Below are 23512 nucleotides of genomic sequence, written 5' to 3' on the forward strand. Positions count from 1 at the left end.
AGGACCCCAGAATTCCACTCCTAGGTATATACTGAAAATCATTGAAAATAGATACTCAAACAAGTACATGTATAAGCATGGTCATAGCAGCACTATTCACAATAGCCAAAAGGTGCCCATCAGTGGATCAATGGATAAACAAGTTGTGATATATACATATAATGGAATATTATTCTGTCATAAAATAGAATAAAGTAGTGATATATCCTACAACATGGATGAGTCTCCAAAATATTATGCTAAGTCAAAGAAGCCAGACACTAAAGATCACAAATTGTATGATTTCATTGATATGAAGTATTCGGAATAAAGAACTCTCTAGAGACACAAAATAAATTGGTAGCCAGGGTCTGAGGGGAGGGAGTAATAAGGAGGTACTGCTTAATAAGTAAGGAGTTTTACTGTGGAGCAATGACGATATTTTGAAACTAGGTAGAGGAGGTAGTTGTGCAACATTGTGATTTACTAAATGCCACTGAAGTGTTTACTCTAAAAGGGTTTATTTTATATAATGTGGATTTCACCACATTAAATTATTAAAAGAAATACTGAGTGACAAGGTTGAAACAGCACCAATGCCGTATTCTCAGAATCACAACTGGTTGAAGTAAGTCTATTCCATGAGGAGAGAATGTGGGGTTTGTCACTATTGATCCCAGGGAGCCTGATGAGGACTGGAGTAATTTTCGAGTCTTCTTGAAAGATGAATTCAATTTCCCTCTTAAATATATTCTGTTTTATTATGACATTAGATTATCAGAGCTTGTGAAAATCACTTTTAATGGCTAAGTTTCTGTGCCATGGGCTGCTTTATTTTCCATGCTTGCCTGAGACTTCAGTTAGTCTCATTGATCCATCCAAGAAAATGAAAACAGGGAAAGTGTAAATGATCATCTTTTGAAATGGGTTCTCTCTATACAATGGGAAGATAATTATACCAATGTAGATGGGAAGATGAGGTTATTCAGGCTCAAGTGCTTTATTTTTGCCTCTTAAGTGGTTTAGATTAGCCAACTATATCAATAAAATGATTTGGATAATTATAAATAGTCTTTATATTTTACGTGAACCAGCCTGTGAAGCTGTTGGTAGTTATTTGTACACATATATAAATGGTAAAGCAAATGCTTTCCATGGCTATGACATAAATACTCAGATTTTTCAGATAAAGAAGGCCATTAAGCTTTTGTAGTCTATATCTTTGCAAGCATTTTTTGAGGTTTCTATGTATTGTCTTCCATATGTTAGACACCTTGTTATATATGTTGCATAAATGATTTCTAATCCTCAGAATATCCCTGAAAGATAAATGTGATTATTTCATTATTGCCGATGATTTAACTGAGGTTCAAAGAAGTTAAGTGATAAAAGGATAAATTGTACTAGGATTTGCCTTCAGACACTCTACTGTGTCAGGCTAGGAGACCTTGTGACTAGGATCCCATTGTGCAGTTTTCCTTTTGCAAGATTTCTTCTAAAAGAGCTCAGATGCAATTTGCAGAGCCTGCTTATGACTATTAGTTTGGCTTCCCTAAAGAAAAGTCTCATCTGTTTGCTCACATTTCTGAATTAGTGTGTATAGATAAGCTATCCAAATGTTGGCATATTGACACTTAACTGCACTGAGGAAATGGGTATATCAGTTTATATGAAAGCTTAAGTTTTAAAAGGAATTCGAACACCCAAAGTGAATACCAAGCATGCTAAAGGATGACCAGGGAGGATGTTAAATTCGGGGCATGGGAAACCTGAGCAACTGGGAATTTAAGGAAGGCAGAAATATAACAAAACTTGTGTGTCAGTCTGAGTCATTCAGAATTTAATGTCAAGTAACTCTTCCAACGCGGACTCTCTTCTTCTCATGTAGCTTCAGTGTTAACTGTCTTCCAAATTCCTTGTATTTTCCTACCACTATGCTTTTTTTTAAATTGAGGTTTAGAATGTTATATAAACTTCAGGTGTCGCCTCTATACATTTGTTGACACTTCCACTGCCTGAAATACCCCCTCCCCCATTGCCACCAATTCTTAACCTTTCTCTTTCTCCTTGTTGAAAGCCTTCCACTGTATGCTAGTCCCCTAGAAATTCTTCTCTTTCAGGAACCACTACGTGTTTTCTGTTTGAAGCACACATTTGCAACTTGGTATTTACTTTTGGACTAAGTTTTATTTTTGTATGTTTATAGCTCATCACTGTTATTGATCACAAGCTTTAGAGGGTAAATAATAGCATCTTCACCTTTTTTATCCCATCACAAGCCTTGGACATGGTATGGGCTTATCACATATTGTTGATTTTATAACTCTTGAAGGCAGGGTTTTCTAAAAATGTATTCATAAAAATATCATTTCTAGGAGAGATTGTCCTCAAAGAAGATGGTTATTGGTCAAATAAAGCTGGAAAACACTACATACCTTTTCCACCCTAGGAAATTTGCACTGTACATTGGCATTTTCAACACTCTGCGAAGTTCTTCCAATTTTACTGTTTTACCCCAGTAGTTTTGGTTTGAGTAATTCATCAGATCATTCAAAGGGGGAATAGTAAATGAAGTAGGGAAATTTTGGACTAGCTTTCAACTTTTGTCTCAAGATTATATACTTTTGGCCACAAGTCCATTTCCATTGTAGTTTGGGGTTACTCACCACTATGCACAAACAGAACAAAAGAATCATCGTGTGATAATCTTGCTTAAGGTTACATACCTAGAGGTGAAAGCACTCAATAGAAAATTAGAATGATAAAATTCTTTATAGGGTAGAATAGAATGCTCAACATAAATTGTGGTTTGCAGGCCAACAGACTACCTCTGGCCCTCATTTTGCAGAAGAACATATACTTGTTACATATGGTTGTCAATAGCACGTCAATCATGTCTATCTCCAGCCATCCATGGCTAAATTTTTCCCGGAAGAAGCCCACTTTGTCCCTGTGAAGGATGACAAATGGGAGTTTTGCTGTGGTATCTACCTTTCTAAACGCCAAATGATCTCCTGGCAGTTTTTCTTGACATAAATATCATGAACGGCTGAAGAAGCCATCATTTTTTGCACTCTATTGGTTTAGACACCAGGGGAAGTCTTCTAAGTTAAACTGAAGTAACAGAAGAAGTAATAACCTAAATGTTTCTTGGACTGGCCTTGATTGTGCATTAATTAGCATCTGTCCTGATCTGGTTGATTACAGGAGAAGATGTATCAGGGAGTCTCTGCTCAGCATCTCCTCCTCCTGAACAGATGGCTTGCGAAATTCCCTGCCGAATGGATTGTGTGCTGAGTGAGTGGACAGAGTGGTCGTCCTGCTCCCACTCTTGTTCAAATAAAAACTCAGATGGGAAACAGACCAGGTGGAGAACTATCCTGGCATTGGCTGGAGAAGGTGAGTAATAGTAAAAGTTTCAAGAATGGAGTGAATTGCCCAATTATTATTTTTTTCCGGTAAGTAATTGAGGAGTTCATATTGCGGAAGCAGCCATGCATAGGTGATATTTCTATTCCCTGAGTCCAAATTAATAGTTTTGTTTCCATGCATACCTTTTCTCTTTAATCCTCTAGGTCATCTATGCTGGGTTCCCATATTTACATGAATTGTTTTAACTCATACCTATGTACAGGCCATGAGAATCAGATGGATGTTATTTTTTATTATACTTTTTAGGGAAGAAGACAAAGTTTGGTTGACACACATCCAGCTTCAGATAGCTCATCCAGTTGGGATCATAATTGGAATAAGTTTGGTAAAAAGAGTTCCAAATTAGGAATCAAGAGACGTGGCTTCTTGACTGGTAACTGCCACTAACATCGACAAGCTACCTGATCCGTGTGCCCTGATTTCCTGTTCTATCCTGCTGGCATATTGTGAGAGGGAAAAAGATGAAGGCTGTGAAAACGACTTTGAAGAAGCTAAAATGTGCTATGGGAATGTAAAAGGGTGACATCAGAACAAATTAGAGGAGCAACTGTTCCTATCATTGATAGCAATGGTCTATGTCCCCAGACACAGGCGGCATTTCTTTCAGGACCTCTCTTGGCTTCGTCTGCCTATGGCTTTTTTAGAACAGCGGGGTGGTGTGGCCACTGGCTGTGAGGAACTCCTTTTTAAACAAGATTCTGTTCTTTGATCCTGAGAAATGGGGTCAGGGTCAAGATGAATGCAGCTTTTCATATTCTTAAAGTGCTGTTGCGTCCCCCTCTTGTCTTTTATATTTCTGGAAGGAGAAAAAAGCCAGTGATATTTAATGGGGAAAAAATAGCAAGAATAACAAAACCAAGGTCACAAATCTCCTTGAGCATTTGGCCCACTGAATAAAACATTATAGTGTGGAAGAGTAGGAAAAAATCAATACTTTAGATAAATACCTGTTTTTACATGGATATAAAAATGTGAAAGAAAAGACAGTAATGAAATTTGATTGTCTGACTCACCCAATACCATAAGGATGCACATCTGTATGGTCTCCTTGCTAGTGGATAACACCTTATCCGATGTTATTTCAGAGTTTAAGGACTGGCTCTCTCCTGCCAAACTTTAAGAGATACCTCTGCATTTCTCTAATTGCAGTAAAATGCACTGTTTGATGGAGGACAGTTGTCTTAAAATGGTTCTCTGGGAAAAATAATGCTTTCTTAGGAAGGAGAGACCAAATATAGGTTAGGTAATTTGTGTGTATATGTGTGTTTGACCTAATATCACTTTAAGGTCATGGGCTATCGTGTCTGACTAAGTTATGTAAGCAGAGTAATATTCAAATGAAAGGAGATTTCCTTGGACTTTATCTCAGAGATACATGCCCCAAGAGGTGTGCAGTAGAATCAATCAATTTTTAGTCTAATTTATGTATACTACTGCTCATTATTTAGGAGAGAGGAGTACAATATATTGTCTCAGGTTGTTACTCAGAACAGAAGAACCATGGCCTTAGAGTGGGAAAAAGGGTGCAGTGGCTCAGGCCTTATGAATCTTGTGTCCAAAAGGCCATCTTTGTAGACCATTAAAACAGCAAAAACAACAAAAATAAGAATGGCAGTAGCAAAAACAGCAACATCATAATAACAACAGCAACAACAATGCCTTCTTTCTGATTTTGATTTTTTGCAGGTGGAAAGCCATGCCCCCCTAGTCAGGCCCTCCAAGAATATCGTTCATGCAATGACCATTCCTGTATGCAGCTCTACTGGGAGACATCACCTTGGAGCCCCTGTTCTGCAGACACATTGGTAACTGCCATTAATGAAACCATTGGCTGGAATGGAGAAGCTACCTGTGGTGTGGGCATTCAGACACGGAGGGTCTTCTGTGTCAAGAGTCATGTGGGACAAGTGATGACCAAAAGGTATTATCAATAATTTATAGAAAGTTCACATGATTATTGCATAGCCGAGTGCTTTTGGTCAAAAGCATTTAGCAAGCAATGAATATGACTCAGTTTGTGCTAGAGTAAAAGTTTTTTTGTTTTGTTTGACTCTTAAAGAATAAAAAATTTGCCTTAAATAGAGGTAAACATAACTCCAATATGGATCATTAGTAAAGTTATAATATGTGCATTAGTTAGTGGATAAAAGTAAATAATGCCTGCAAATATTGAATCAGTTTGAGTAATCAAACACATTTTCTAGAGCTGATCTTAGTATTTTGGGCTCTTTTTCGATCATATCCAGGCTAAGTCAACATGAAGGTAGATTCTACACTTTGACAGGATAGGGTTATGTTACACTCTTCTTTAGGTTCTAGTGATCTTTTCTAGAGTGAGCAATAAATCTGTACAGCCATTTTGAATAGACTATTTCATGCCTTCAAGTAAGTTACAATCTAATGCATGTTATACTCTGCACTTGGAGATATAAATTGAAAAAAAAAAACAGTAGGAGAATTTGGACATGGGAACTGCATGTAGATATACAAAAGAGTCAAGAACAATTGCAAATTATGGAGGAAAAAGAGTAATTGACTAGAGAACTCAGCTGTGGGAATTTCATCTCTAGACCAAATGAGGAGACATAACTGTTCCTTGCGTCTGTGTAGGCACGCTAGTGTAGAAGAAAATGTAAGGGATCTATGCAATGTATGGAGACTGGGTGACTATCTTATCCATAGAGATTTCCCAGTGGCCATCTTTAAACTAGTCCCCTTCTTGTGGTAAAAGACCCCACCCCAGTCACAGAGGTGGTGGGTCAGCAAGATGGGCTGGTGCAATCTTTTGTCTAGTGTCAAGACACTAGGAAACTTAGAGCTCTTCCCCAGGAATTTCAAGTTGGGAAAATGAAACACTCTTTTTTCTGTTCGTGATGCTCTAAGTATATGAATTGAGAGTTGCCACAGCTGTGGTCAGGTGTGGTGGAAAAAACAGGAGAATAGAGTAAAACTGATGCTTAGAAAGAAGTAGAAACTGAAGCAGAACAAATCCTGGCAGCATCAAATGCTGGTCCCATCTCCCTTAGGTACACACCTGCCCTTCCTGGAAACACAGGCAGATACATCTACTCTTCTGCCTAGTTCAGTCCACTTTGTGTTGCTGTCATGGGCAACTCAAACATCTGATTACTTTCATCTTGGGGCACCATGAAGACAGGCTCTGGGCCTTATCCATACTGCCATGGAAACCACTTTAGCTGTGTGTAAGGAACATCACGGAAGCTCAGTTAGGGGAAATGAACTGCTGAGGGCAGAAATAGTGCAGCCTGGCCAGATGTTACTGGTGTTGGAGCATGTGATGTGCCGATGGTTTTGCAAATGCAAGCGAAGATAACTATGACTTGAAGTAAAACACGGCTAGGAAGACCTCATCTTTCTCTCCACCTGAATGTGGCTTCCAGAGGGCTGGGGTTGGACATTCTTCATTGATGAAACTCCAGACTTTAGGACAGTGTCTGGCATATCATTAGTGTTTCATAAATATTATTAGAATTCGTGCGTGAACTAGACCTGTGTGCAGGAAAGTGACAGGGTTTGACAAGGTTTGGTTATGAACTGCAGAAGATTGAATGAACCTGATGTTTTTTTTATCTTTTGATAAAGAAAACATATTTTATCTACCCTGATGAATTTTGGCAAAGGGGACAGCCATGAAGAATAATGAATACATTATGCATGTGACCTTCTGCTGTTACTAACTCATAAATGTTATTTCTGGTTTAGCTTCCAATTGTACTTTGCTTGTATTTTTTGGAATATCAACTATGTCACTTGTGTTTTTCAACTTGCCTAGTATCCATAGCACCATGTGGACTGAATGAAATAATGGAAGTTATAGCCAAACACAGATGATAATGTTTGCATATCACCTGGTTCAGGTGATAATCCAACTCATAGAGTTACAGTAAAATCCTAAAAGGGCAATAAAGTTATTATGCAGACATGGAACTCCTTTTATCTTCAGAAGGATTGCAGCCTTGATAATGTTTATTTTTATGATGTAAATTTTCAACTGCTTAAAAATGATGCATGAAATACTAGCTTGAATATACAAATAAAAATAAATATGCCTTAGGTATAGTAGTAAACCCTACATAAAATGCAGCAAACTGTTATTCCTTGTAGTAATGAGAAAAGTTAGCATGCCTGAAGTCTGATCTCCTATCCACAAAACTTTTCAGCTGTGATCCGCAACAGGAAAAATCCACTTGATATGAATGCAATTTATCTGTGTCTTAGCAAAGGGGCATTAGAATTGAGACTGACACCTACTGAATAAGTTATCATCACATTTTAAAGGGCTATTTGGACATGAAAAGTTGGATTATATGTACAAATAGCCCTCTATTTCCTCTTCTAAGCTCATAACTACTTTGAATGACAGTTTTTTAATAAAAGTCTGAGCACATCAGCTTACTCAGATGTTAACTTAATATTTTGTGACCAAAAAAATCCTAAGACTAAAAGTTTATAGTTTGAAGCATTATTCACAAATATGCATTTGTTTGAAAATTTACATGAGACTAAAATGTTACTGTTACAATGAATAACCTCCAGTTTTGCTCGGTTTACCACCGCAGAAAACAACTTGCACAGATGTTTCCCCTAACACACACATATATAAAGACATCGTTAATTACTTTTTGCACTGTTAATGAGGTTGGAGACTTAACAACCTAGTTTTCATTCTGACTGTCTGTCTCCAAACAATCCTGCTAAATATGAGGAGCTTACTCTGCCTTTAGTAGAGTTAATTAAAATTCTTGAGGTTAATGAGATTAATTGAGCTAAGAAATTAATACCTAGTGTCCAGTGAGGCACATAGGGAGATAGTGAGATTATCAGCAGTGGAAAGTATCCTTTGCTCTGCCCTTTCAAAAAATATGTATTTTTGTTCTTTGTCCTGTGAAAGCTACTGCAGTGGAAAAAGATCCCCTGCCACTTGTGAAATCCCTGGGGTGGGGATAGGGGGATAGAAATAAGAAAGAAGAAGAAAATATCTTAAAGGAAGAGGTGCCTTCAAAGTAGAGAGAAGGAAGTATGTTTCCATGGAACGGATGGGCTAACATAATGTGTTTTATCTCTAAACCCGCTGCACTGGGAGCCACAGAGTTCCTTGCAAGTTCTTGCTTCCCTGGGTTGGTATTTTGGTTGCATGTAATTGTATAGGTGAGAATGTTACCACTGTGTGAGTAATAGAACTGATCATATCAGAAAATGAGAACTAGCTAGGACACAACTGAAACAGAAGTGAGAGCTTATTGGGATATTTTGGGGGTTTTGTTTGACTATTCAGTGCTTTTTGTTTGTTTGTTTTTTTCAGTTGCAGTGTACAAAAAATAATAAAAAAGATTAAAAACACACAACTCAAAGCCTTCCAAAAGTCCTGATAAGGCCCTTTCTGCCTTTAATGTGAAAACATCTGGTATTTTGTGCAATATAGTAATACGGAGCTCCATTTAAACATTTACTGTTTAAAAAGTTAGCAGGTTTGCCCTGGGTAACTGAGTGAGACAGTGCATCAGTTCCTGGGTCACAGGGCTGTTCAAGGAGATGGAGCACTGTGTGTCTGCATCTCAATGATGGAGGCATAACTGAAGAAAGGCAGGTCTTTGTAACTTAATTTGATGCATTTCAGCATAGTGCTTATAAGGGACCCAAGGCTACAAGGTGACAAAAAGACAATTGTTAGAGAACATCCCAGTGCAAGTCCAGGAAAATACATTCGTTGAAATGAAGTACATTCATCCTTTTATCAAGAGCACTGCCAATCTAGGATCAGAGTGTTACAGGAAATGAGAAAGTATAAATTATGACATACTTTCTATACTAACTAAAAAGTGTATCCCTATGTTTCCCTGGGTTTTAAGACTTCAATTTTATTTTGGAAATGGCTGGATAAATTAGTCTAATATCCCCAGGGATTTATTTATCCTCAGGCTCCAATAGCATAGAATACTATTCAATCATTCACTTACGGTTACTAAATATTTACACTGAGCTAAAATATGGCACTTTTAAGATATGATGTACGATGGAATTCCACCATCAAGTCTTTTGAAATTAGTGTATGTATCCTGCATGCATGTGTGTGCACATTTGCACCTACCCACCCACCCACCTGCACACACGCAACAAAACAGCAGCACAAAAGATGTCAAAAGCCTTTTTTTGGTCAATGACAATACAACAATACAGAAAAAAAAAATCTTACAGCTTTTAGAAATGGAGGGCACATAAGTTCCTAATGGTCAAAGAGAATATTTTTGAAGACTAAGAGGAAATTTATGAAAATTGGAAATGTGATAATCCTTGAGAGGGTAGACAACATGTAAATAGAAAGGAAGAGGAAGTTGAACCCCTGAGAAAAAGGTCAACCTCTTGGCATAAGAAATGAACAAAAAAGACAGTTTCATTGACAGGAAAATATTTGGCTCCTATGAGACCAGAAATCACATTCCAGGAGAACCCTCAGGTCATGGCCTCTATAAAAGCAACATAACCTGAATTTGACCTTTACCATTGAGGACGTGATATTGTTTCTCTCTCATGGACTTAAAGGAAGAACACAGAAAGAGAAAGGGGCCATGTTATGGAAACCTGACATTATGCCCAGTGAGTATTTATTGTGAGTGATGACAATAAAGGGTAAATAAAGTACACAGTATCAGTTCCCTAAAAATGATTAACGCTTCCTCCTGACTGAAGGGAACAAGGTCTCTACAATACAAGCCACCCTCTTCAGAAAGCCTGAAGGCAATGCCACGCATATTTCTAAGCTATTTTGTGAATTCATGAGTGAGTGAGAATTGGCTGGGTCAGTGTAGGCCCCCCAGCTCTATTGAGGACACGGGAAGTTGATGTTACTCAAGCTGTACTTTCATTTCCAACCCTATACCAGGAGAAATTGGAGAGGAGTTAGAATAAACAGCAGCACAGTTAAGGACTTGGGAATGATTTTAGTGTGTTTTGCTATGTCTAGTGCAATGTAACATAAATTTTCCTTCCCAGAGTAGCTTGTTTAAATATCACCAAATCCTCATAAAGACACGCTTCTTTCTTTCTACTGTTATGTTCATTGAATTGATCTCTTTGATAGACAGTTCTTTGATAGTGTATTAAGGAAGTTAATAATAATACCGCTAATAATTAATGTATTGAGCAGTTCTTTTTCTGTGAATATATAAATTTTCCACTTTATTTTTATCAAAGTATTATATGCTCCATAGAAGAAGTAAAATAATACATAGTAGAAGTAAAATAAGGGACTGATGATGGAAAGCACCAGGTCCCCAACCATCTCCTACTCCAATTAGTACCCTACGTCTCCAAACAAACACGTGTTAACAGTTGATGTGATTTTTTTCTCTCTCTCTCTTTATTTTGACTGGGTAAGCCTTCACATGGTTCACAAATTATAACAATATACAAGGAGATATATAATATATAACAGTGAGAAGCCTTATGGCCACCCCTGTGCTCATCCACTGCTTCTCGACCTCGTGTCCTTCCACTGGCAACCACTCGATTAGTTTCTTATCTACGTCCATTGTGTCTTTATGTTAATACAAGCAAACACAAGTGTATATTCTTACCCCTCCTCCCTTTCTGATATTTACCTCCTAACTGTGAATGATGTATGTTTCACATACCATTCATATATCTCTTCATTTATCAATTTAAAATGTCTATCCTTTGATTCCCTCTCATGAAAGCGATGAACCTTAGCCCACTTACGGTAACATCTCTCCCTACTCCCCCCATGTTGTTGGTGTTCTGTTGGTTTGTGACATTAGTACTTTTGATTCATGATCTTAGAACTTTATTTCTGATTTCATTTATATTTAGATTGTCTTTCTGCCCACTTCTTTGTTGGATGAAGACATCTAAACCTCTACTCTGTCTCCTTCCCCTTCCATCTCTCATCTTTTGCCTACTGCATTTTCACCTTATGGTGGCAGGAGTGACATCATGTACGTTCCGTTCCACAGCTAAATTCTGTCTTCCATGTTTTGCTTATGTATTGTGTCTAAAGTTTAAAATCTAAGAAAATGTTTTTATTTTTTGTAATTATGTAAATTGATGAGGTCTGTTGTCAGTTAGATTCTTCTCCCTTCTTAGATGATCTATTTTCTTTCTCTTCTCCCTCAACCATTATTATCTCTTCTCTTACAAAATTTTTCTTGGTGTTTGAAATTTGGACAGTCTCTGTGTTTGCATGTTGGTCATTTTGTGTACAATTGATGGATTTTCCTTTGAATTGTCATCCCTCGGTCAGCTCTGTGCTTTTTAATCCATTATTTCCTTGTTAACTTTATCTCCTCCATTGTCTGTTCTCTCCTACGGGAAGCTCTATTGTCTATTTGGACTTGCTAGACTGGTGTTTTTTCTATCATAATTTTTTTCAAGTTCTCTGTCCCCATGTGGCTTTGGGTCCATTATTTATTGTTTCAGTGTCTCAGTTTATCATCTGAAAATGAAGATTATAATGCCTCTCACTGTTATCTTTAGGAACAAATGAAGGACTGTAGCCAAAGCACTTAACTCAGCACTAACCATCTAGTGCCAGAGCTCATGCTGTTAAGCTTTATACACAGTGCATTTCTGTGCTTTGTAAGAAACTTATGGGATACAATTTGAAATGCAAATACTATACGTTGTGAGTACTTTCCTGTTTTTCTTCTTAGCATATCGCTGTTTTAGAAGATAATACATGTAGTTTTTAGTTCTCTGTATTCATAAAAACAAGCAAGCAAGCAAGAAAACAAAAACCTGATTGCCATTTTCTGAGACTTTAGTTCTTTCAAGTGATTTTGAATCCGTTGACTATTTATATTAGTTTCCTCCCAAGTTAGAGCATTAATGATCAGCAAAATAACACAGTTGAAGTATTTCTCTTGTTACTGCCAGTTAGTATATTTGTTATTTGCGATCTGTCATATTTTGCTTACTCCAACTCATCAATCAGCATGTTCTAAAGAGACACTTGCCAATTATTTGAATATTCTAAATTTCTGTTAATTTTCAAAAATGTATAGTATAACTAACTGATCTTCAATGATTTTTGTTTCCCAACATATCCATATATTGCCTTGTATTTTCCACTTCCTTTTGTAGGATATCACTGATTTGGTATATTACCCTGAATAAAACACTTTTCAAAAAATATATCAGATATGTTCATTCTGAAAAAATCAAATATTTGAATTGATGCTGATGAGGAGACACTTTCTTAGCATTTGTCCCTCATTAATTTCAGGAATTGTTCTTTCCCCAGTCTAGTGAAAAGTATTTTGATCTCTGGGTCAAGAGAACTGAAGTCTGGTTCAGCTCTGCTTCTGGCTGTGAGCCCTTGGGCAAGTGGCTTCACCTCTCTGGGTCTTTCTTCCCTGTCTATAAAAGGAACAACAGGGCCACAATATTTTCTGTTCTGAAACCCTGTGGTTCTATGTTAAACCACTTACTTTGTCCAGGAGGCATTGATAGGTTCTCTTTACATTGACAGATGTCCAGATTCTACTCAGCCTGAAACAGTACGTCCTTGTCTCCTCCCATGCAAAAAAGACTGTATTGTGACTGCTTTCAGTGAGTGGACACCCTGCCCGAGGTTGTGCCAACCAGGTAGGTGGATTCTGTTCTTTTAGTGCTTTCTTTCCTAACAACCCGATTGTTTTCCCCGCTGCTAAATAGGTGGGAGATTGTGGAATGTGAGTACCCTCCTTTTCCATTTTCCTGTCACTCTGGAAACAAGGTTTGTAACATTTGTAAATGCAGCCTTGGATTTCCAGATCCATCAAAACTTGGCAGGGAAAACATATTCAGTTATATGCCATAATTTCACTGGTATGCATTTCAGGAGTGCTCATCTTCTATTAACCCAGTTGTGGCATTTTGAACAACTATTCACATGTCATTCCTTATAAGCATAATCATCATCACAATTTCTTTGTGGTTGCTGTGTGCTGAGAGTCTGACTCCAGGTATCTTCCTTAGAATATAGTGCCTTAAACACTATGCTTGCATCACTGATAAATATAAGCCTGTGGGAGAATGAAGGAAGATACATTAAAAAGTGTTGACCAGGTACAGAAATTGGCAATATGAGATTTGTATTTCTTTACTCTTAATGATGATGCTTGATACACCTGGGTGTATTTCAAAGGCTGTGATCCAGGATACTTAATACCTAAATCGTAAGAAACACACAGGAGCACTTTGGTAAAATGACCCTCTTTCTTAGAACATATGTTTTCCCCATGCTTATTGCAGTCCCCTGATGAGTTAGTCCTTGTGGAGATACAAGTACTCCAGGTCTCAAAGCTCTGTTTTGGCCTAAGACCTAGAGTTAATAACTTGGTCCCTTTCTGTAGTCTCACACCCTACCCTCAGTCCTATAAATCTTACCATTGCCACAGTAAGAAAAGGCACATCCAAGAAAAGGAAGGATGGAAAGAATATCAACGGTAGTTCCCAGAGTAAATTGAGTCTCAGCCACACATCCCTGGCTTTCTCTTGGCAGTCACATCCTCGCAAGCAGGGCATGGCTCTCACTCTATTGCTGCACTAGCCTCCTGGAGGAAGGGAAAAGGAAGTATTCAGTTCTGCAAAGAGAGAACCTGTCACAGAGATTGAGAGCACTGACACATCGAAAATCCCTACCTTGTGCACCTAGGATCCCTCAAATGCTCTTTGACTCACACATCTTCATGGGAGTGACAGGACAATAGGGCCAACATTGACAGAGATTGGACTGCCACTTCAAACCACCTCTCAGTGATTGGCAAAGGGATAGTGACAGCTGTTGAAGATTATCATCATGAGTGTCTTATATTATAATGTTGGGACACCTGCATAAAATTTTTATAAATGTGCTATTTTATCTTCTTAATGATCCTTTATCACAGAATTAGTATAATAGCACCTAATGAGCTTTGCTTATGGATAGAATAAGAAATAAATATATGGAATATGGAAGAGCTTTGAAAATACAGTGGAATATTTATCTGATATTTTGAGGGTTGGAAACAACTACTTCTTCCAGAAACTCTTTAAAACTCATATTCCTGAATGAAGATCCAAAGTAAGGGAACTGGATGAAAGTGTTTGTTGAGTAGCCCGGGGAACATCGTTTTCAGACAGAGTGGGTAAGAAAAGCTATGATCTCTATTCTGAACCATCTGAAAGGCAGCATCTAGGAGGCTGAATTTTGGAATTTTAATGGTAATGTACCTGAAAAACATTCAAGCTCCTAAAGATAAATATTGGAAATGTGGAAGAAGATAAAATAATCTATGATGATGGAGTTTTATTGACGTTCAGCTATTTCTTTTAGCTGCTTCCTCATGAGAAATTAGTATAATTCCTCTGTTAAAGGGTTATAAGAATGTAAAAGACTGAATTAGAAAGAGTCTCCTATTGGCAGCCAGATATTGGTGTTGGAGCTGTCAAGATCCCCCACACTTAAGGAGGCATATTATTTGTGTTGTGTCAGGGTGCCCTAGTGGCCAGAGATTTCTTCAGCTACTGCTATGTCATGTATTCTACATTCAAGAAAATTCTCTCTCCTGGCTGCTTGAGAGTCTTCTCCTAGCACTGGCTAAGAGTGGAGGAATCATAGGGCATGTGAAATGATTGCTCTTCCAGCAATTTGAAATTTTACTACCATTTCCAGAGATTCAATTCATTATTTAAATGGCTGGCATTGTAGTGAAAGTAGTTCTAAGTCTCTGTGGTCTCTTTTTGACTCCAATTTTTCAAGCCTAGATAATTCTTTTCACAGCCTGGCAGTCAGGGGGCCTGAAGGAGGAAAGATTCAATTTTCAGATTTCTTCCAGCTTTCCACTTCAATCCTATTTACCCTCATGTCTCATTTATACCTAGGGACCAAAATATTATTAAATAACCATGGGTTAATTAGGGGAGGACTATGAGAGGGAGGAGATTATTGGAGGAACTGGTAGCCGTAAACCGATGTTTCTCAAGCTTTATTGCCTCTGAATCACCTGGAAGCCATATTAAAATGCAGATTTTCAGCTCCATGGGTAGAAATTCTGATTCAATAACTATAGAATACCCAAAACTTGAGTTGTAAGAAGCTGCCACGGAATGGTAATGCACTTCTCCTCGTATGATAAGAGAAAGGACCATAGATCCATGGACAAACACTGCTTGAACTGGACATAAGACCTGTTTTTCAGCTTCTTGAATGCATCGTGTTCTTCCCAGCTCAAGCATTATAGAATGCAGTGGCTGAGAACATAGACACTGGAACCAGATGGCCAGGGTTGATGTCCAAGGACTGTGCTGTGATGATGGGTACATTAATTAATCTCTCTGTGCCTCAGTCTCCTCATCCATCAAATATGGTTAATAATCACACCTACATATAAGGAAAGCACTTGGAGCACTGTCTTGCATGGAGTAGGCCCTGGGCAAGCATTTCTATCCTTGTTCCAAGCCTTTGCACCTGCTGTGTAAGGCTGGCACTGTGTTCAGCTGCCCTTCTTTTCTGGGCCCTTGGCCTGTGCATCTGCAGGGACCTGCTGTGCAGCACTCTTTCCCCTGGGAATGTTATTCTCATCTCCCGGACTACATTAGACCCTCCCCCATCCACTTCATTAGCTAGATCACCCCACACATCCTGCACATCCTCTTTCTGACATTCCTAGACTTATCTTTATTAACTTTGCCTTTGCTAGGTTGTAAGTCCACGAATGCGTGACCACTTCTGTCGTCTTCACTGTTGCATCCTCTAAACCCAGCATGGTATGGGGCATATTTGTCACTCAATAAATATTTTCTTAAATGGATATATGTCCTGTAAAGAGAGAGAAAGTTGTGGCTTTGAATCCAGGCAGTAGATTTTCTGTCCTTGAGAGTGTCCTTCAAAAGATACTTTAGGAAACAGTGTTTTAAAGCAGTACTTCTCAAACTTAAAGGCTTATGCAAATCCTCTGGGGATCTTATTAAAATGCACATTCTAATTCAGAAGACTCTGACAGGACCTGGAATTGTACCTTTCGACAAACCCCCAGGTGATACCTGCATGTTGGTTACAAAGCTCCAGGTGGGCATGGGGTTCATTAGAAATTTCTGAGCAAGGCAATGACATGGTCAAAGTAGTAAAGTGAGAAGTGTGGACTGGGGACAGACCAGCAGGTGGGGATACAGGTTGGGTGGGATTGGGGTGGAAAGAAGTGGTTTAACCTAAACTGAGAGATCAGGAGAAGGATGGGCCTGAGCAGGTGGCAGCCCCGACTAATGAGGATAGAGGAACTCTTTTTTGCAGCTGTGGTTTCATGTTGGGTCATCAAGTTTGAGAAGAGTTTATGTTTGTGGTCCCCAGATTTGGCTGCACAATAGAATCACCTGGAGATCTCTAAAATATACTGACGCCTACTCCGAGACATGATTTAATTTTGATATGACCAGGAATCACTGGATTATGTGAATTCCAAACCAAATCCATTCTATCTCTCAGAAAGCCCAGGGGGTACAGGGGGTAGAGTGTATCAGGAGGGATTTCTGCCTTAGCATTGGGGGAATTGTATCAGGTTTTGTTTGGTCTTGGCTGGGTTCATGATCTAAATCTGTATGACTTTTAAAGCATTCTCAAGCTGTGAACAATCTCTAGCCAGTAGCAAGCCATGCTTCCTATCTTCTTACTCTGCCTCATCGGAGTCTCTCCTTAAAGGATTAATGGTAGTCCCCCATTCTTCTAAGCAAACCAAATATTTATCAAGCTGTGGCCCTGTTTTCATCTTTCTAAATTTTAAGTCCCAGTAATATATTAGCCAAATGATCAAGAACCATTCTTTGCTACTTTTCTTGCTATTTCCTCTTATTCTTCCTTAAGCCTGTAAAGCAAGTGCCTGCCTGAAGCATCCAATGTTGTATTGCTTAATAATAGCAACAATTTGTTTATTGTGAGGTTCCCAGACCCGTGGAGTTTTTTCAGTGTACAGATGTCCGACTCATTTCAGCCCTAGTTAGTCAGAATGTCTTCATGTTGAAGGGACATTGCAATATTAATAAGTGACTCCATAAATGACTCTTACAAGTGGGCAGGGATGAGAAACACTCATTTAGTGTTTTATACTTTACAGGATGTCTTCCCATACATTTTAGCCGGCTGTTGGAGATCATTGATAATTGTTTGCCTGAGTAGTATTGGAAATCATCTTGGCCACTGCTCTCATAAGCATCACATCTAATGTTTTTACATTAAAGTCACAAATCAGTACTGACTTTCCAAGATTTCTCTCAGACTATCTTTAAAGGGGCTCACTTACATTTTCTACATTTAATAATGTGAATTTAAGACATAAGCATAAATAATACAATGTTAATACAAAATATTAAGGGTTAATAGAATGTACTCTTGTGTAGCCATCACCAAGTAAAAATAATCATCAACCTATGACCACTTGTGTTTTGCCTGTACTACCTCTATCACGTCTTCCACCACCAGTGGATTATTTTTGTATAGTTCCTAGATGTGAATATCACTGCCATGAAGGGGAAAAATATGTAGGAGATAAAGCTATTAGCCTGGAAGATAAAATGAGGCATATTCAAAATAGCTGTTCCTGTAACTTTCTAGAAACCATGGAGCTAATGATTAATTATTTGTCAATCTCAAAAATTAAAGGCTTAAGGAGCTCCTTTAACTTTCCTCCCTAAGGGGCAAGCTGGAGAGCAGTGTCATAGTAACAGGAAGGCCACAGGCAAACTGCTGGTGGGAATTGGCAGGAAGCTTCATTTAGTGGTATCCTTTGTTCCTGTGTCAAACCTCCTGGAGTTGTGTTTTGAGTTTTCAGTATCAAAGATCAGTAGTGTTTTTAATGCCTAGGTGGTATAGTGCAGTGATTAAGAGCATGGACTCTCGAGTTAGAGTTCCTTGGTTCAAATCCCACCTTTGCTGCAAAAAGTCACTTTAGACTCACTTTAAACTTGCTTTGTTTCAATTTCCTCCTTTCTAAAATGAGATAATATTAGCGCATACTTCAGAGAGTGGTTATAGGGATTAAATGAGAATAGTACACATGGAAGAATGCCACGTACATGGAAATTTATTATTATTATTATTATTAATATGTAAGTTCCTTAAGATCAAGGAACTTGTCTTTCATTATATTAGTGTCCTGCAGTATATAGTCCTTTGTGTGCTGTTATTAGGGCCTTGTTTTCATGTCTGTTTTTTTTTTATTGGACAGATGATAAAATCTAGTGGGCAGAAGTCTTCTGGTTTCATTAATGAACTTCTAGTGCTTAGCACAACGTCTGGTATATGTTGGGCATTCAGTAATTGTTGCTGAATGAATGCGCAAGTGAACTCCATATCTTTCCCACATCCAGTTCTAATTCCTAAATACTTTATTTCCATTTAGATGAAGCTACAGCATTAATGGATTCTTTGATGGGTCCCGGCCAATTAAGGGGAAAGAAATTGGTCATTTGGAATGTCAAATAGGTCAAAAATCACCTATTCTGGACTTCAGAATTTCTCCTACTCCAAGGCATAATAGCACCACTCTCTCTCTTTACTTACCCCTTTCAAGGACATATGATCCCTTCCTTCTCCCCACAGACCCATCTGTACTTTTGTCCACCCAGGAAGTAGAGGATGGAGTGCTAATTTACTCCTAAATAATGAGGAATCTACTGTGTTTGAGTAACCAAGATTTGGGGCCTGGAACACTGGCCCCCAAAATAGCATTGAAGGCAATATAATGATCTAATGACTTTCTTTGAGAAAGTGACTTAACCTAAATCTCAGTTACCAGCTCTATGAATTTTGGATGTTATCTATTCCCATGTGTTTTTTGAAAAACTAAGTAAAATAAGATGTGTATCTCACATATATGTCCCAAGCCCCAGCCCCGATACACAGAGTACAGGTGCCCTTGTTTTTACAAGCTCCATTGGTGGTGACATGCCCCTGTTAGTGTGTAATTTAAAGCCCATAGATCACCACATAGTTTCAGTACTCAATAAATATTCCTGAAAATTTAGTAGGAGGAATGATAAACACTTGGGCTTGTAGAGATTACAGTTTTCAATCATACTTCTGCCAAACTGAGGAGTTCTGCTGATAAAATTCATAAAAGAAACTTTCAAATCATAGGGAAAAAAAGAGAGATAAAATTCTCTTAATTTCTTTTTTTTGTCTCCCATGTGTTTTTTTCCTTAAAATTTGGCACCTTCTGCCTGTCTCTATTAAAACCCAGTATGAGATGAATTTGATTTGGCAAAAAATCAGATTTGGAAAAAGAAACAAACCTAATTATTTTTAGACCATTTTATTAGAGCCCATGACCATATCCAGACCTGGAAGAACACCATTGGGCTATAAGGAGAGCTGCTGCTCGGAGGTCAGAGCTCTAAGTTGGTGTTACCCACACCTCTCTGTCAGAGCAAATGTTAGTCCAAGTAGTAGCTGCTAAGGAAACATTCTCAGTCCACATCTGCCTCCTGTCCCTACTGCCTCTTCTTTCTGGACCAGAGACTGATGTACAATTATAAGGACCTGGAGTTCACAGTACCACTAGCTGAGACTTTTCTTTACCTCCTAGAATGACGCCGGGAGGTAGGTCTATTGTACATGACTAAGAGGTGAGGAATGCCCGGCTCAAAAAGATGAAGTAAATGGTCTGGAGGTTACCCAGTATGTCAGAGGCAAAGCTAGAATTAGGATCCAGATTTCTCCAACTCCAGAGCCTGCCTGTTTTCATTCCCACAACAAGTTATTTCTTATATCCATAGGCACAGCTAATCTTGTTTGTTTATTAGCAATTCAAGAATTTGAAGGCTGGTACCTCTTAGGCCTGTGGCACAGGCTCTGCATATTGTAGATATTTCACACATTGCTGTCATGTGTGCTATTTCATTGACCATCAGGAGAGTTTGATGACAAAGGAACAGCTGTTCTATTAGTCTTGCTCCATAAATGACTCCATAATGGGCTCTTCATGGGAAGCTCTCCTGGTCATTTGGTCCAAAAGGAGCAAAGAGCAGGTCAAGAAACCTGATTTAAATTAAACTTGCTGCATTGCCTTTCCTGGGGAGCCTATACAGTTATAGAATAAAAAGCAGACAAGTTCAAACTCTTATTACTAAAAAGCTATAACTTCAACATGACTTTGCTTCATATCAGTCTCTTCCTGTCAAACTAATAATAGCTATAATTTATTGATATGTATTATCCTATTTAATTCTTCAACCGTATATGGAAGGAACTGTTACAACCCCATCTTACACATGAGAAAATAAAGGCTTAGATATAGTGCCCAAGATTGCAGAACTATTAAATGGCAAAACCACATGGAATCCCAGGGTCTTAACCACTCATTTATTCAACAATAAACATTTCTGATCACTGTGTTCCAGGTGCTGTGCTAAGTACTGTGTATACGCATAGAGTGGTGAGTGAAACACACATCCCTCCACAGTCTAGTGGAGGAAACTAAAGGCACTGAGCATATAATTATCTAAATGAATATGCAAAATGTGGTATGCGACAGGCAGAAATTCAGAGTACTATGAGAGAAAGTAGTAAGGAAAATCAGAATTCCCCTCTGTCTAGAATATTTTTCTCCTCTTCTCTACTGTTTGCCCATCTTACTAGATGTAAATCCTTCTCTCCTCCACAGAATTTGTCCTGACGCGCCTGCTGGAAATAACCACTCTCATTCTTGAGTTCCATAACCCTGTCTGAATGACTTGCATTCTACCTGTTGGTAAATGTGTTTTGTGTCCCTCTGAAGGAATGTGAAGTCCTTGAGGTCTGAGCACTTTTCAGTTTTCATTCCAGAAGTGCCTAGAAATAAACTAAAGACAGACTAAAATTCGGTAAATCGGTGTCAAGTAAGTGGATGCCAGTTAGAACCTATTTGCTTAAGCAAACCTAACAAACTTCTCAAAAGAAAGTAGATCTGCCTTTACAACTAAATTTCTTTCATAAATGATTTGTGCGGCTTCTGCAAGAACACACATGATGATGCTGGCTGGCTGCTGGAGATGGAAGATGTGAAACTTAGAGAATCAGATCTGTCTCTGGTTTCCTGGCAAATGTGATTAGAAGGGAAACATATTCCATCCCTTTTATTTATTTGTTTACTCGTTTGTTCATTAATTCACTCATTCATTTGTCCATCAGTCTTTTTGTTTATTATTATTTTTAATGACTTTGTATATGCATCTCATGGGAAGGAAAGGCTATTCAGTTGCTAATTCCTAAAAGGCATTTTCTACTGAAATTTCACATTTCAACAGAGGTCACCAATTGAGGCAATATGTCCATAGGAAATGCAGTAAAGGGTTTCATAGGGTTTTGTTTTGTTTTGTTTTAAACCTGAGAGTCTAATGTTGAAATGCAAAATTGTGGTCATGTGCAATCTTTCAGTGGACTAGATTTCCTCAAGGATAGGACTTAGAATAATTTGAACAGGTTTCTCAAAGTGTGGCCCATGAACTTCCAGCTCAGAATTACCTAGGATGCTTGTTAAAACCCTAAGATATTGTGATTTTGAAGTGGGGACTGGGGCCTCAAAATCTGCGTTTTTAAACAAACTGCCTTAGTAATTCTAAAACATTAAATTTGAGAACCACTATCTGTAGAGACATTTAATTTAACCATGAGCAAATGGATTCCTTAAGAAATGTATAACTTGCATCTACTCTATTGTTCTAGTCAAGTCTATTTTGGTTTTGAAGGATCAATGGCTTTCAGTTATTTTAGGTAAAAAGGGGCTTGTTGGGAAGTCATAACAGGAAATCTCACAAAAGTTCAAAAATAAGATGAAAATTCTATGTAGGCATTATGGAAACCATAAATGCAAACAGGAACTGAGGTTTCTCTCTTCAACTCTCAAAGCCAATGTGATTCCTCCCATCTCTGCTTCTCTGTGTGCATTTGTGTTCTGCCCCTTCTAAGGGGCTTCCTCTGAATCTCTATACCATCATAACTAGCAGATCTGGAGCCCCATAAATGCTGTCCCAGTCTCTGCTCTGCAAAACTTAAGTCAAGCACTCAACACTGACAGACACTTTCCTTCAGGCTGTATATTCAAATTACCAAGTAAGAGAGTTTCGTGGCTCAGTTTGTCTCAGATTCCACAATACTCAGCCACCTGTGGACCAGCCCCCTCAGATCAGGACCCATCTGGAAAGGGAAGGGGACAGTGGTGCAGGAAGGAGGCAGGAACTGACTACAGGAGCATTCCTCTCAGATAGACGTGGTGGTTGTTCACCTCTGAGATTGACTGTCCGGGACACCCAAGCTTGGCTGTTTGGGAGAGAATTCAGAACATGACTTATTCCCTCCCTTATGTTTCCACCAGTCTCTCTAGGTGCTGACCTCTTGGCAGAGGAATGGCAAAACCTCCCAACGCAAAAGCCATCCCCTTTTCACTTCAGAGCTTCAGATTGGGAAGAGAGCTGTTGTAAATTCAGTAGAAAAATAGAAAAGGAAAATGAGGCTGCAGGGAATATAAATGCAGTCAAATGACACCTTCGTATAGAATCAAAACTGGGAAGAGAGAGAAAGCACTCACCCTGAGCATGATCTGGGCCAGATATTATACTTCAAACAAACAAAATATGCAGTTTGTGTGTATTGAATTCTTATCAAAATCCCTTGCTATCATTGCTATCAATAGTCTATCACAAACAGTGTTGTCTTAAAAAAAATAAAAAAATTTAACATACCCCAAAAAATCAAATAAACAAAAAAAGCAAACAAAATAAACAAATGTAGATTTGATGCATGAAGTTCTGTCCTTTGTACCTGAAATCCGCTGTTATGCTGTCTTAGTTTGCATCAAGTAGTTGCTTTAAAGCACTATTAACATCCTTCTTTCAACAGTCAAACTACGTTACCATAAGTAAATTCTGTGGCTCACATGGATATTCATAATGATTTATTGTTAGCCTTGGTGGCAAAAATCCGTGTTTCTTTGGATGCGAATGCTCTTTCTTTTCAAATTGTTTTTACTTCTGGCTGGTTTCTTTCTCAAATCTCTAGAATTCTCTGCAGACAATACAATGCAATACAATATAGTCCTTATTTGCCTGTAGAGGTGAGTGAGTTCCCTTTCAGAAA

General features: G+C 38.4%; 1 protein-coding gene across 1 annotated transcript in view; it reads left to right on the forward strand.

Moving 5' to 3' along the window:
- Positions 1 to 23512, forward strand: part of LOC124233816 (thrombospondin type-1 domain-containing protein 7B) — a 674290-nt gene that overhangs the window by 308987 nt on the left and 341791 nt on the right. The window contains exons 7-9 of the mRNA XM_046651040.1: positions 3187 to 3378; positions 5098 to 5332; positions 12917 to 13032. Coding sequence (XP_046506996.1) covers positions 3187 to 3378; positions 5098 to 5332; positions 12917 to 13032 — 543 coding nt within the window. The remainder of the gene's footprint in view (positions 1 to 3186; positions 3379 to 5097; positions 5333 to 12916; positions 13033 to 23512) is intronic.

Source organism: Equus quagga, unplaced genomic scaffold (genome assembly GCF_021613505.1).
Source record: "Equus quagga isolate Etosha38 unplaced genomic scaffold, UCLA_HA_Equagga_1.0 251_RagTag, whole genome shotgun sequence".
NCBI classification, from domain to species: domain Eukaryota; kingdom Metazoa; phylum Chordata; class Mammalia; order Perissodactyla; family Equidae; genus Equus; species Equus quagga.